Source organism: Mchenga conophoros, linkage group LG23 (assembly GCF_057382185.1).
Source record: "Mchenga conophoros isolate Kocher_MC1m ecotype Shallow Benthic linkage group LG23, M_conophoros_male_GT1.1, whole genome shotgun sequence".
Classification (NCBI taxonomy): Eukaryota; Metazoa; Chordata; class Actinopteri; order Cichliformes; family Cichlidae; genus Mchenga; species Mchenga conophoros.
Window position 1 is genome coordinate 8,233,257 of NC_140547.1, and position 16,018 is coordinate 8,249,274.

Sequence of the window (16,018 nt, forward strand, 5' to 3'; positions counted from 1 at the left end):
AAAGAGTGAGTGTAAACACAAAAAATATTTTATTTTATGTGCTGGAATGTGTAGAAAATAGGTTTAAATGTTAAACTAATTTATTCAAGTCAGAGAATGTTGCATATAATTAAATTTTTGCTTGATGCATAAAGTTAAAAGATTAAAACTGATAAAACAAGTTAAAAAAAGAGACTTTTCCATTTGATTACATTTTGTATGATGGATTATGTAGAAAAAGTAGAATAGGGCTGAAAGACCTATCGCTTTATCACCTCTTCAGGTTGTAAATCGTGTTTTTAAAAAGTAACTAAGTAATTAATTACTTTTGAAAATAAGTAATCAGTAAAGTAACGGGATAACTTTTTTGTGGAAGTAATCAGTAATTAGTTACTGATTACTTTTTTCAAGTAACTTGACCAACACTGCCTACAACTCATATTTTCTGATGGGTCTGGTTTTCACATAGCAAACAGTCTTAGGCTCATAAAATGGACAGTCTTCTTCTTTCTTTCTTTCTTTCTTTCTTTCTTTCTTTTTTTTTTTTTTTTTTTAAATTTTTACTACTTTTTTTTTTCTTTTTTACTAAAATGACCAAGAGGTATGGCAGTCATGATAAGAGCTGGTCAATTTCCTTAAATTAAAAGCGCTTCAATTTCGCTTTTCTCCTTATCTTAATAAACATAAGACAAATTTCCTGTACAAGAAAGGGAGATAATGCCATCCTATAATTCTTTGGCAGCTTTGTCATAATTTTTTTGTTACTGGCAGGATATTCTTAAATAAATCAATCTCCATGTCTTTTCTCTAATGCCACGGCATTTGTTACTGAGGTTAAGTAATGGTGTATAGCAAAAGATGCAGGATGTTAATTTTTCTTTAGGCTTTCCAGCCTTACTTCAAGAGTATCACATATATTATTAAAGAGAAAAAGGATCACAAACTCAGAGTAATGACATTATCCAATAAAAACAAATGCACTTATAAAAACAAGAGTGATTATTTGATAACAGAAGATATTGTTTTCCCCCTTTATGTGATATTTTGGGACTCGTTAAGAACAATCTCATCCCCAGTATCAGAAGGCTGACAGCTCATTTCAGAAAACAAACGGATTTTTCCGTTTGTGCCCGTATTTGTGTTCTGATATTAGTCTGGGTACCCTGTGTTTAATAAGAGGGGCTATTTGCATAGCTAAGTCAGTAGTAATTTTAGATAATTACGTAATTTCTTCGCGAAATAAAGGGATGGGAGGGATAATATGGTAATTCACACTGGACATTGGCCTCTGAGTCACGGAACTTGTTGCTTTGTGTAAATATCTGCTGGCTGGCTTATTGCGATATCCTGTTGCATAAAGCTCAGATCGTTTCATCTCAGCCTGCTTCATGCGCCTGGAGCACTTCAGCTTTTGATTGCAGACATGAGCCTTTGATCAGCTGTTGGGTGGGCAAAAAAAAAGCAAATCGTCCAAAATAGCAAACATCGTCTGAAAAAGGCCGGAATTTGTTTTGTTTTCAAAATAAAAGTTTAAGAATTCGTCACATCTGTTGGAAAACATACAAGAAGGACGTTTTATAGAGAATTTTATATTTTAATCCGACAGCCAACAATAATATTGTTATGTCTTAAAGGGGGTGTTAAACGGGGCAATTGTTTTAAATGCCTTGTTATTTAGGTTGCTCATTAAGCTGCATGCTGGCTGTCATTTTTATATTTTCTGCCGACGGCAGAACATCAAATGTAACTTGTCACATTAAATGTGCATCTTGAAAACAGATTTAGAAAACACCGATGCGCCTTGTTCGTCTTGAAACCTTACAGGACTGGTTTTATTTTGAAAAACATCCGGATTAAGTACTTTATCTCACATCTGGTCAGTACTGACGTTGTTAACAAAACCAACGGTGCGCTCCGCAGTATCAGCACATCCAGCATCAGCTGAGATTGTAGATGACAGAGTCCAGAAAGGAGAGAGGACCCAGAGGAACAATAATCATTATTAGTATTACTATTACAGAGTGTTCTTAACTCGTGTCTGTAGCTCGGAGACTTATTCTAGTGTTTTAAGAAATGGAAGATTTGGGAAAAGTCTTCAACGATTCACAGGTCTTCGTGTTTAACTTGTCTTCATGAAGTGGAGCGGGACGTTTAGGCGCGTTTTTGGACTTCTCCGGTGTTTCTGTGTGTGCGATGAAAAAACCCTACAATGATTTTGGCAGTCAATTAATTATGGGCGCGCACATCCTGGAGTCCAACTCCAGCGGCAACTTGACGCCTGCGGTGTCGGAAGCTGGGGCTGTCCTGCCGGGCTACCTGGTGGTGATCTTATCGGTACTTATGGTGACTCTGGTTGTCGTTGTTGTGGCAGGGAACGCACTGGTCATCATGGCTTTTATTGTGGACAAAACCCTGAGAAATCAAAGCAACTACTTCTTTTTGAACCTTGCTATATCCGATTTTCTAGTGGGTAAGTTCTCCTTCTTTGTCACTTTATCCGTTCGTGTTGTCTGAGTCCATTCTTATGAATGAAACCCTTTTTTTGCGCGCGCCCCAAGCACATTGTAATTTTCCCACACTGTAATTAGCGTCTAACTATTGATTAGCGGCGAGTTCATGATGACCTTTACAACCCTTTTGCGTTATTCACATGTTAAATTACAACGGACTACTCCGCGTAATTGTGGCATGCCTCCGTTTTATTGAAGAGCACTCACGTCCCTCTTATAGTGAAAGCTCCTCTTATCTATAGCTTTAGTTAAATTATACCCTTGTCATTAATGAAAGAGACATATTAGATTGTTCTTGTTCGTACAATGTCACAGGTTTCCTGGAACTGCGTCTTTTCGCTAATTTTCTGCCGCATGTAATGCATCTTACACCCAGAAACTGTGAAGGTATGGGAAAGTGTGAATATTGATGCTGGTGGCTGGTGAATCACCAATGTGATGTGTGTTGTGTGTGTGTGTGTGTGTGTGTGTGTGTGTGTGTGTGTGTGTGTGTGTGTGTGTGTGTGTGTGTGTGTGTGTGTTCCAGGTGCCTTTTGCATCCCGGTGTACATCCCCTATAACCTGACCGGCAGGTGGATGCTGGGCAAAGGGCTCTGCAAAGTGTGGCTGGTCATGGATTACCTCCTTTGCTCAGCCTCTGTCTTCAACATTGTCCTTATTAGTTATGATCGCTTCCTGTCAGTCACAAGAGCGGTAAGTACAGTCTGTGTGGTAATGAGGCGCTCATTACACACACATACACACACGCTCATCAAGTTCACATAGGCGACCACATTTAGGTCCAAAATGTGTTACTCCCTGAAATAGCTTGTAGTGTGCTTAGAATCATTTGTATTCACAGCTTCGTTCTTTCACCAGGGTATTGCTGTCAAGTGAGTGCTTTGTTCATCAGCTTAGCCAAAATATTATCAGTGCAAAAATTAGCCCTGGCTCAACAGTCAAATAAACTATATATTCCATCACACAGCTCAGTTTTCTCATCACTTTTCAGATTTATCCTGTGAAAACAGCTGCAGAATGTCTTCTCTGGATCTCCAGGGGGTTAAATAACAGTCAATATGTCACAGTGATGTCACTGGGGTCATCATGGTTTTGTGATTGGGTTTTTGTTTTTTTAGGTTTTTTTCAGGGGGTGTAAGTCAAGTCAAGTTTATTTATAGAGCACATTTAAAAACAACCAAGGCTGACCAAAGTGCTGTACAGTAAATACAGATAAAAATACAATAGAACACAATTTCGTAATAACACCTCGCTGATAAAAATAAAATAAAAATATATAAAACAAATAAATTAAACCTTTCTAAAAGCCAATGAAAAGAGGTGAGTTTTAAGAGCGGTTTTAAAAGTTTCTAGGCTTTTGGAGAGTCTGACGTGAGGAGGTAAACTGTTCCACAGTCTGGGTGCAGCCACAGCAAACGCCCTCTCTCCCTTTGTCTTTAATTTATACCTGGGAACATCTAAAAGCATCAGGTCGGCTGACCTCAAAGATCTCCTGGGGCGATAAGTACTAAGGAGTTCTGACAGGTAAGAAGGTGCAGTGCCATTTAAAACCTTAAAAGCCAGCAATAAGATTTTAAAATCAATCCTAAAGGCAACTGGGAGCCAGTGGAGAGAGCAGAGAACCGGAGTGATGTGGTCTCTTTTTTTTGAACCGGTCAACAGGCGAGCGGCAGCGTTCTGCACCAGTTGAAGGCGATGTAGACAGGAACGATCTAGGCCAGCATAGAGGGAATTGCAGTAGTCTAGCCGTGAAGTAATAAAAGCATGGACCACTCTTTCTAGATCGTTCCTGCAAAGGTAAGACTTGACTTTGGCTAAAATCCGCAAATGATAAAAAGATCCCTTAACTACAGAGCTAATTTGTTTATCAAGTTTAAAAGCATTGTCAAAAATAACACCAAGACTCTTAATGGAAGAAGTGCAATCGGAGGTTAGGGGTCCCAAAAAGTCAAGAGAGAAGTTGGGATCTTTAGGAAGCCCAAACACAATGACTTCAGTTTTGCTTTCATTAAGGTGTAAGAAGTTAAGAGTCATCCAAGTCTTAATGTCAGACAAGCAGGAGAGTAGCGGCTGCAAAGAAACATTGCAGTTCAACCTCAGAGGGAGGTAGATCTGAATATCATCGGCAAAGATGTGGAAGGACACATTATGTTTACGGAGCACATCGCCCAGAGGGAGCAAGTACAGAATAAACAACAGGGGGCCTAGTATGGACCCCTGAGGTACGCCACAGGTTAAAGGAGCTCTGGGAGATGACAGTTCACCAAGGTGAACAGAAAAACTCCTATTATTCAAATAGGACTGGAAAAACTTTAAGACAGTGCCCTTTAAACCGACACAATGTTGAAGGCGGGATAGCAGTATGTTGTGATCAACAGTGTCGAAGGCTGCTGTCAGGTCCAGCAGCACAACCAGAGTCAACAGTTAAAAGCAAATCATTAAAAACTCTCAGAAGGGCGGTTTCTGTGCTATGCCGAGCTCTAAAACCAGACTGGAACTTCTCATAGAGATTGTTATTGTCAAGAAATAGCTGGAGCTGCGTGAGGGCGGCTCGTTCCAGTACTTTAGACAGAAAAGGGAGGTTGGAAATGGGCCTATAGTTAGAGAGTAGGGATGGATCTAGATTAGGCTTTTTAAGGAGAGGTTGAACAACAGCGTGCTTGAAGGGTGTTGGAAAACAACCAGAACTGAGGCAGGCATTGATCAGGACCAGAAGGAAAGGTCCGACTGAGTCCAGAACCTGCTTCAGAAGCCGAGAGGGGATAGCATCGGTGGAACAGTTGGTAGTCTTAACTAGAGATGGACCGATCCGATATTACGTATCGGTATCGGTCCGATACTGACCTAAATTACTGGATCGGATATCGGAGAAAAATAAAAAAATGTAATCCGATCCATTAAATATCACGAAAGCACCTCACAAAACTTGCAACACGCCGTAACTCACCTCAGAACGTTAGCACGTCGGAGCAGTATGCATCACGTGATAGAGCGGCTGTGGCATGCGGGACCTGTCGGTGGTCTGGATAGCATTTGGAGCTTCGCTAGCAACCTGGCATTTCATCTCCGACAAAGTTTTCCCGAGAGAAGTAAAGCAAGTGTGTAAGTCCATCTCTAAATGTTTGTAAAGCATTCCTGCGTTAAGCTTAACAAGCGACTGCCTCTCGCTCTCCGGCTGCTACTTCAATCGTGAAACTGCTTAACGATCAGCTGATCGGCTTTTCTGTCCCGAGTCTGTCTCTCTGGTTTGCTTTTGGCCCACTTTGCACCAGAAAGAGGAAACCAGCGGCTGAACAACAGCAGCACGTTTAAGCTTGATCAGCTGTTGTTAGAATGTATTTAATATTACTTTCTACTCGAGGATCTTTTTCTACGTAGCTGACGCTGGTAACTGTGCAGGGGCGGATCTAGCAAAGTTTAGCCAGGGGGGCCGATAGGGCATTAACAGGGAAAAGGGGGCACAAAGACATACTTTTCTTTCTTATTCTCATTTAAAATGTCTAGCTTTTAATAAATAATTATCTGACACCCAAAGTTTTAATTTGATGTAAAATGAATAGAAGTCAATTACTGTATATAGTAACTATTAAGTCTAATATATATACCCTAGTAAGCTATAGTACTTTTTCCTTTGGGAAGGTACCATCTGTGCAGTCTGCAATTTTGTTGAAGAAAGATGTTGAATCTATTTAATATTTCTTGAAAAATAATTGATTTCTGTGCATTTTTTTCCACACTGCATCAAATTAAGGTTGATTACGCCGATTAAGCATCATGAGGTGGAGCGTGAGGGGTGGTTCCCTATTTTGTATTTATTTATTTTTGTTGTTGCTGGGAGTTGGAACCCTATTAGTTAGGTTGCTTAATATTTATGCTAAGTACTCTTTAAAATACCAGAATAGGGAGGATGGTGTAGGTTTGAGTTTATTAGATTGATCAGTATTGCTGAACTATGAAATATTTTTTTTTGCATACAGGTATAACAGAATAGCTTTAGTGTAGTTGTTGTTTTAAACTTGAGTATGAACTTATACAAAATGCAGCAAGATATTTAAAAAAAAAACAGTTTTGTTGATTAAAAAACACTATATCGGATTCATATCGGTATCGGCAGATATCCAAATTTATGATATCGGTATCGGACATAAAAAAGTGGTATCGTGCCATCTCTAGTCTTAACCTTGCAGACTATTTCATGCAGCTGAGAGAGAGAGATTGGTTCGAACTGATTAAAGGCAGAATGGCACAAAGACAAAACACAGGGATTGGAAGGTGAAGATGGAATGACAGACTGCAGGGAGGAAATCTTGTTTACAAAGAACTGTAAGAAGCAGGGTGAGTCAGAGATGTGTTAGCGTGCATGAGTAGGCACTAATGCTCAATCTTAAAGCTAGAAATAAAGGGAAAGTTCACCCTAAAATCAAATTTTTACAGCCTGTTGTGACAGTTACGTTGGTATGAGCCGCTCAGTTTTGGTGATAGTAGCTATACAGAATCTGCCTTCTGTTGGAAAACAATGGAACTAAATGTGTAATTAAAAATATTATTAAAAATCAGTGACCAAAAAACCCACAAACATTGTGAGCAGTTTTATTGTTAGCTAAACGAAGCCTTGTTTTGCTGCTCATCATATCATGTTGTGTTATATTCAAGTGAAGGCAGGCAACTCTATAGGGATATCATACCAGTCTAGATGAATACAGGCAACTAACTAGTGAACTGTTCCTTTAACTCTTTCTCAATTAAAGACAACACATAAAGATAACATTTGACGACTAAATGAAGAGATTTGATACTTCAGTATTTGTCATTAAAGTGTGGTTTGACGAATATTCGAACAGTTTCTGGATTTTTCAAACTCACTCACTTCTGATGCAAACACAGTCATTTTAATCTAAGCAGGCTTGAAATATGACAAAAACCTCTTAAGTATATTTCACTGTCTGCTGCTTTGATCTTTGATCATTCTTTTCAGTTTTTGGCAGTTTTTTCAGTTTTTCCCTACATTTTGTACAAGATGAGTAATTCTTCTGTTGCTCTAAAAGAGTCATTGACTTTAATCATGGGGGGAAAATAGCCAGTATTAGATATAAAAGCAAAAGAAATATTTGTAAAACCTAAATATTTCAATGTGAATATTTGTATCCTCTTGCAGTCTCTTATTTTTAATTTATTAAAACTGTTAACTTTCTGTCAACTGATACGAGATTTACAAAAAAGAAAATCTGGCTGATGATTGGTTCAACTGCCTATTGGTCAGTTTCTTCACATTCAGCCTGTAGGGTGCAGTATTTCTTTAATTTACAGTGGAAATAGGGAGTCTTGTGCTTTTGTAGTGAACACTTGAAACTGGGGCCATAATTATTTATGCGCATCTTGTATTGGATCTGTTTCACTACTGATTTTTTTTCCAGTTGCTATTGAACCACAGACATGCTGGCAGCTTCACTTGACATATATCCAGCTGTTGAATCTGCAGAGAGACATTCTGATTGTGTGAGAAAAAGAAAAGATTGAGAAAACAACAACAACACCAAAGGGGAGAGCAGCAGATAGAGAAGCCCTGCAAAATGATAGCATTTAGACCGAGAGGAGGTGAAGTGAAAATGGAGTGAAAGCAAAGAGAATAAGCGACGGTGAGGGAGGGGTAGATCGGGAGAAACCAGATGTCTCTTTCATACTAGTGTTGCATCAGTGAATGTGGCTGTCAGCCTGACATTCCCCTTCTCTCTTTGGCTTCGGAGACACACCGTGGTATAAAAACTCCATGAGTGGGTTTTATTTACAGCATCTCTCTCCTGCTCCAAAGCCGCACAATGCAACAAGGGGTTCATTTGGGGAAGATACTCTGAGCAGCTGTGGGTGTTTGAAATGTAACGTGCAGTGTTATTATGATGCAGAGTTTCTGTTCACGGCACATCACTGTGAGTCATACTTGTGCCTCTCTTTTGACACAGGTTAAATACAGAGCTCAGAGGAACATGACCCACCAGGCTGTTTTCAAGATGGTGGCGGTGTGGGTGCTGGCCTTCCTCCTTTACGGCCCTGCCATCATCTTCTGGGAAACGATCGTCGGCTACAGCATTGTCCCGGCCCACGAGTGCTATGCTGAGTTTTATTTCACCTGGTACTTCCTGCTGAGTGCGTCTACCTTTGAGTTCTTCACCCCGTTTGTGTCGGTGGCCTTTTTCAACCTCAGCATCTATCTCAACATCCATCGCAGGAATAAGAGTGGGGCTGCCTGTGGTGAAGACAATGCCAAGCCTCAGAAGAACAATGAGAAGCATAAAGATGGAGCCGGCTGGTCCGTGTTTTTTGTCAAGACTCGGAAGGTGATGTCAAGCGAGCCTGTTGCGATCTCTGCGGTCATCGAAGATGACGACATCTTGTCTCCCTCCTCCAGCGGGGAGCCTAACGCCAGTCAGATATTAATGCAGCGAGAGAAGTTCTCTCCGCACAGAAAAAACTCCAGGTTGTTTCAGCACACGGCCTCCTGCATGGTGCCTGGCCGTAGGACACCGGGATCTCGGCTTTCCAGAGACAAAAAGATTGCTAAATCTTTAGCCATTATAGTCTGCATTTTTGGGATATGCTGGGCTCCGTACACTCTACTGATGATTATCCGTGCCGCCTGTAGCGGTAAATGTGTGGCGAACTACTGGTACGAGATTACCTTCTGGCTTCTGTGGCTGAACTCTGCCATCAACCCGTTCTTGTACCCTGTGTGCCACAGCAGCTTTCGAAGGGCTTTCTCAAAGATACTGTGCCCTAAAAGACAATCAGTTCAACCACAGATTGAAGTTCAGTCTTGTTAGATGAACTCAAATGAACTTGCATATTTTATGAATGGAGTAAATGTTGCTGAACACTGTAAAAAATCCATTTGATGTTCTTCTATAAAAAAAAAAGGCCAGTTTTCAAAAATTAGGTAAATGTTTGCATTTAAATGAGGATTGTAACATACCTGACAGCAATACGATGACACAACACAGCTGAAAATAGCACAACATAATATTCTTATGGGCAGAACAATAGACTCTTGTAGTACCATTGGATAAATCTGCCCACGATTAAACCACCTCTCAAAGCCAGTTTCAGATTTTTCTAATGTTGTTCTTGTTCATTTTAAAACCTTCACACATTCCCTCTAAGAAGGCTGCAGAAGGCTGTGAAATGATGGCATATGCAGTCTTAAAGAAGGTAATTACCATAATTTAGTCTAAGATATCACACATATATGAGAACTACTGATCACCAGGTTGTTAAATTGTGTTCTGTCTGAATGGAAGCACGATGCAGACAGAAATGACATCTTCACCCAGCATCCAATTTCATAGCGGCCACCGTGAGAACATTTCAACTTCTATTTAGATGAAGCTGATGTGAAGCAAGAACTCAATGGTCTTTTGATGGTTTCAGAATATATCTGCACATGAAACCCTTTCATGTTACAGTTTCAAATATACAGCTGCAAGTTTGACTTTATGCTCATGCCCCTAAAAACTATACAATGCAAATCATGCAGCGATAGACTCACAAATGCAGAGTCCTCCATGTTTAAAGCACTAGAAAAGAAGACAAGAGTGTGCTTACTGACCAATGAGTGTACTTTTATCGAAGTAATTCTAAATATTTTATAGTTTTAATCTTATGGCAAGGAAATCTACCTGACATCTGTCAAAATGTTAAGAAAATGTCAAAGCAAAATGTGAAGCACAATGAAAAGAGAGCTGATTTAAAACTTATGTACAATAAGATCAATGTCAGGCCAGATGGCTGAGTTAATTATTTATTTCAAGGCTCGACTGGTTTACCTAAAGCTGTTTTCACACATGCAGTGCAGTCTTGAATTTTTGCCGAAAGGTACATGCAAGGATTTGCTTGTAAGACTCAGTGGAACATTAAACAGTTTTTCCTTGATGCAAAGCCTGCGTGATGTCTGACTGAGCTCATGTGCGAGCAGAAAAACGAATCGTCCAGCGAATTCATGATTCAGGGAATCATCGTGTTCTGCCTCCCTCTCGCTGAACCCAGACAGCTCGCCTGCCTTAACCAAACAAAGTATTTCCAGGAGTGAGAAAGAGTCTGACTGTCTCCTGTTGTGTTCTACAAAGGAGAAAGAACACTTTTGAATAATAATATGACCTGATTCTCCCAACATAGTGCAGACATGTGAAAACCGCATATTTGATTACTTTGTGTATTGGTTATGAATCTGTGCAGCTGTAAGTCAGATGAAAAAAATAAAATAAAATAAAAGAAGACTGCCAACAGGCTTTTTTCCACTGTATGTTATTGGTAAAATCTGGAGGAGTAGTTACATCTATAACCTACTTTGTTGTCAAGGGTTAGATGTGAACACTGCTTTTCTTCTGGTCTCTTACTGTTTTTCTTTTTTCCCCACATCAGCTTTGATATGAAACCTTTCTTTCATTCATCCAGAGTCTGTCTCTGGAGACAAAACATCCATCTCTCAGTTCCTGCAGCCCAAGTCACTCTTTTTATTTTTCAAAGAAAAGCCATCATCACTCCTGAGGGAAAAGTAAACTTTCTGGTGTCCAACTGAGACAACTTGTTCAGTCATGAGACTATTTTTCTCTTTTAATGGAGTCTTGCTATTTTGTCCACTCGGCACCTCTGTTTATTTCCTTCCATCTTTCTTCTTTTCTTTAATTCTCTCTGCTTTTTTCCTAAACAGGTCTGTAGGGTCAAACATATATTCCTTAACTAGTTGCTGAAAATTTCTGTCTGTCATTTGTTGAAATCAGTCACAATGAAGGTGCAACACCGAAAACCTTGCTGCAATTGCTTCGATTGCTAGCATATCACCATAGCCGACGGGGGTTTCCATGTAAAACATGGACTTACCTGCAACACTCACCAAATGCAAAAAAACTCCAGGCGACCAAGCCAATCTGCCAAAGACCACAGCAATTGGCATGGTTTTTGGTGTATTCAATTCAATTCAATTTTATTTATATAACGCCAAATCACAACAAAAGTCGCCTCAAGGCGCTTCATAGATACAGAGAAAAACCCAACAATCATATGACCGCCTATGAGCAAGCACTTTGGTGACAGTGGGAAGGAAAAACTCCCTTTTAACAGGAAGAAACCTCCGGCAGAACCAGGCTCAGGGAGGGGCGGCCATCTGCTGCTACCGGTTGGGGTGAGAGAAGGAAGACAGGATAAAAGACATGCTGTGGAAGAGAGACAGAGGTTAATAACAGATATGATTCAATGCAGAGAGGTCTATTAACACATAGTGAGTGAGAAAGGTGACTGGAAAGGAAAAACTCAATGCATCGTGGGAATCCCCGGCAGCCTACGTCTATTGCAGCATAACTAAGGGAGGATTGAGGGTCACCTGGTCCAGCCCTAACTATATGCTTTAGCAAAAAGGAAAGTTTTAAGCCTAATCTTGAAAGTAGAGATAGTGTCTGTCTCCCGAATCCAAACTGGAAGCTGGTTCCATAGAAGAGGGGCCTGAAAACTGAAGGCTCTCCCTCCCATTCTACTTTTAAATACTCTAGGAACAACAAGTAGGACCCTCTTTGCAATGGATTTCACCTGGCAACAGCCAGGAACCTCCAGAAACCACTTGCCAGCTGGTTGGGGAATGCTCATTTTTCCTTTACCACTGGGGGTTGCCAGATAGTGATGGCCACATTTTCCCCGACCAACTAGAGGTTGCCAGGGAATCATCGACCTTCTCTAGGCCTGAGGCGTTATATAGAGAAATTAGTGCTTGAATAGCTGGCATCTGTCAGTCAGCTTAGAATGATTTTTATTTTCTAGCAATAATAATAATAATAATAATAATAATAATAATAATAATAATAATAATCTTTATTTATAAAGCACACTAAAAACCAAGGGTATACCAAGGTACTTGACAAAATAAGATAAGATAGGAAAAAGAAGATGGGAGGGAAAAGAGTAAGAGAACATATGTATATCATAATACATAAAAGTAGTTAACAACGCATAACAGATAAAAATGTATCATCCATCCATCTTCATCCGCTTTGTCCGGGGCCGGGTCGCGGGGGCAGCAGCCTAAGCAAAGAGGCCCAGACCTCCCTCTCCCCAGCCACCTCCTCCAGCTTATCCGGGGGAATACCAAGGCGTTCCCAGGCCAGCCGAGAGATATAATCTCTCCAGCGTGTCCTGGGTCTGCCCCGGGGCCTCCTCCCGGTGGGACATGCCTGGAACACCTCACCCAGGAGGCGCCCAGGGGGCATCCTTGTCAGATGCCCGAACCACCTCAGCTGGCTCCTTTCGATGTGGAGCAGCAGCTGCTCTACTCTGAGCCCCTCCCGGATGGCCGAACTTCTCACCCTATCTCTAAGGGAGAGGCCAGCCACCCTTCGGAGGAAGCTCATTTCTGCCGCTTGTATCCGCGATCTCGTTCTTTCGGTCACTACCCACAGCTCGTGGCCATAGGTGAGGGTAGGGACGTAGATCGACCGGTAAATTGAGAGCTTCGCTTTTACACTCATCTCCCTCTTCACTACAATGGACCGGTGCAGCGTCTGCATTACTGCAGCTGCAGCCCCAATCCGTCTGTCGATCTCCGGCTCCCTTCTCCCATCACTCGCGAACAAGACCCCGAGATACTTGAACTCCTCCACTTGTGGCAGGAACTCATCCCCGACCCGGAGTGGGCACTCCACCCTTTTCCGGCTGAGAACCATGGCCTCAGATTTGGAGGTGCTGATCCTCATTCCCGCTGCTTCACACTCGGCTGCGAACCGTTCCAGTGCGAGCTGGAGGCCCTCACCCGATGAAGCCAACAGAACCACATCATCTGCAAAAATCAGAGATGAGATTCTGAGGCCACCAAAGCGAAAGCCCTCCGCCACTTGGCTGCGCCTAGAAATCCTGTCCATAAAAATTATGAACAGAACCGGAGACAAAGGGCAGCCCTGGCGAAGCCCATCACCCACTGGGAACGAGTCCGACTTATTGCCGGCAATGCGAACCAAGCTCTTGCAACGGTTGTATAGGGATCGAATGGCCCGTAGCAATGGGCCAGACACCCCATATTCCCGCAACACCTCCCACAGGACACCCCGAGGGACACGGTCGAATGCCTTCTCCAAGTCCACAAAACACATGTAGACTGGTTGGGCAAACTCCCATGCACCCTCAAGTATCCTGGAGAGGATAAAGAGCTGGTCCAGTGTTCCGCGACCAGGACGAAAACCGCATTGTTCCTCCTGTATCCGAGGTTCGACTAACGGACGAACTCTCCTTTCCAGCACCCTGGCATAGACTTTCCCAGGGAGGCTGAGGAGTGTGATCCCCCTGTAGTTGGAACACACCCTCCGGTCCCCTTTCTTAAAGATGGGGACCACCACCCCGGTCTGCCAGTCCACAGGTACTGCCCCTGATCTCCACGCAACATTGCAGAGGCGTGTCAACCAGGACAGCCCTACAACGTCCAGAGCCTTCAGGAACTCGGGGCGGACCTCATCAACACCAGGGGCTCTGCCACCAAGGAGTTGTTTAACTGCCTCAGTGACCTCGCCCCCGGAAATTGGCGGGTCATTCCCCTTATCCCCAGACTCTGCTTCCTCCTCAGAAGACGTGTCAGTGGGATTAAGGAGGTCCTCGAAGTATTCCTTCCACCGCCTGACAATTTTCTCAGTCGACGTCAGCAGCGCTCCGCCAGCACTATACACAGTGCAGGTAGAGCACCGCTTTCCCCTCCTGAGACGTCTGACGGTTTGCCAGAATCTCTTCGTATCAACGCACACCAAATATTAGCTAGGTGGAAAAGCAAGATTAAATAAACAAGTCTTTAACCATGATTTAAACAATGGCATAGAGTCAGACGCCCGGATAGCAACAGGAAGATTATTCCATAAGACTATGGAAAAAACAGAACAGTGAGTTCTTCTCTTAGTTTGTGCTCAAAATTGTAATTCTGCACACAAAGCCTAGTGAATGAGGGCTGCGAATTCCATCACTTAACTGAAAGTCACCACTTAACACTAAATCCCTTATTTATGATTTCAGGTAGTCACTCCATTGACCTAACCTGACTACTGAAATTACTCTCATAAAACTATAGTTATTATTTGTACATTTTGTAATGAAGTATAATGGATTAAGCTGGAACCTTCAGAGCCTCTGTTTTCTGTTTCAGACTGAATGGTGCCAAGTGCCTCTTGGTACTTCCAGAAATGTCATACTACTTCTCTGAGTGTTTCACGATTGGTTAAAGGTTTATAATTGTTTCTGGCTCCTGTGAGATGGGATATGGTATGACAGATGTTAGCTGGTGTGAATGGGTGAAAAGCATTCTTGTCTTTTTATGTTGCTGGTAGCTGTTGTCTGTGTTTGATTCACACCTGCCAAAATAAAAGAAAAAAAACTTTGCACGAAAAAAGTGAGTTTTCTGTTTTGAAGATTGCTGTCAAGCTCTCATTTTATCTAGCAGCAAACACACAGTGTATGACAGAAGTGGCATTGACTTAAAAAATTTTCACCACAGATGAACATGATCAAAATATATCCAGAAAACTCTCTGGGGGCTGTCAGAAAAATAAAGGAAGTAACAGTATCGCTTTCCCCTGTGGGAATAACATGGGACATTTTACTTAGGAGGAAAGACCCTTGGAGACTGTTTAGCCTTGAGGATACACACAGAATTTATTGCACTGAAAGAAGAATCTTTGGATGATGCTGTTTTGTATCTTTCTGCCGTGCCTTATCGGCAACAACAAATTTAATTTGATGTCCAAAAGGTCACACGAAAGTCATAGCCCTACAGAAGCAGCTGTATAAATCATACAGTTTGTTGCCGTTCTGCAACATCTCAGTTAAACTCTGGAACAGCTCATATGATTAAACTTCCTGTCTCTGCATCTTGTTTTGAATACAGCCCAAAGCATTAAGTGGCTTTAAAAAAAAGACCCTGCAGAAAAAAAAGCTGTTTCCTCTGGGGCAAACTGGATAAATAGATTGTGGTGGTGTGTTTTCCCACTGACCCTATTTAATAATAGTCATTTAAATGCAATGGTTACTGTGGGTGCATGGATACACATTTTGTGCCTGTGAAAACCACAGCTCAAGAGTGAAAATGCTTTTGCTAAACAGATCCAAAAAATCTGAGACCCATGAGGCACGACTGTCATCTGTGTGTCTCAGAATTCAAGAATAGAAACGGACTAGTCGAGGAGTACAAGAGACTTTTTCCCCTCGGCCAAAAACAGGAGTCAATTTGGAAGCATTTCATAAAAGGTCAGTCGAGAATGAGATGAATTGGCAGTGGTTTAGGTGACTTGCACAGAGACGCAGGTGGACTTGCAAATAGAAACCAAATTGCTCAGTGCCAGTGTTGACATCGTTTCTATGCGCTGTGGGAAGCCCAAGAACCAATGAAACAGCCTTTCAAAAAGAAAAATTGGAAGCAGTTTCCATCCTTCTGGTTCATGTTGGGGTTGCTCTGGGATTCAAATATGGTGGCGGTAATTGTTAGTGAAACACATATCTGGTGAACAAAACAGATGAGATCCTTG

General features: G+C 41.8%; 1 protein-coding gene across 1 annotated transcript; it reads left to right on the forward strand.

Moving 5' to 3' along the window:
- Nucleotides 1-1,063: 1,063 nt before the first annotated feature.
- LOC146546622 (histamine H3 receptor) lies at nt 1,064-10,758 on the forward strand. Its single transcript, XM_085264259.1, has 3 exons — nt 1,064-2,449; nt 3,016-3,182; nt 8,447-10,758. Exons 1-3 carry the CDS (start codon nt 2,173-2,175, stop codon nt 9,302-9,304), a joined length of 1,302 nt encoding a protein of 433 aa, XP_085120385.1. The 5' UTR covers nt 1,064-2,172; the 3' UTR covers nt 9,305-10,758.
- The last annotated feature ends 5,260 nt before the right edge of the window (nt 10,759-16,018 follow it).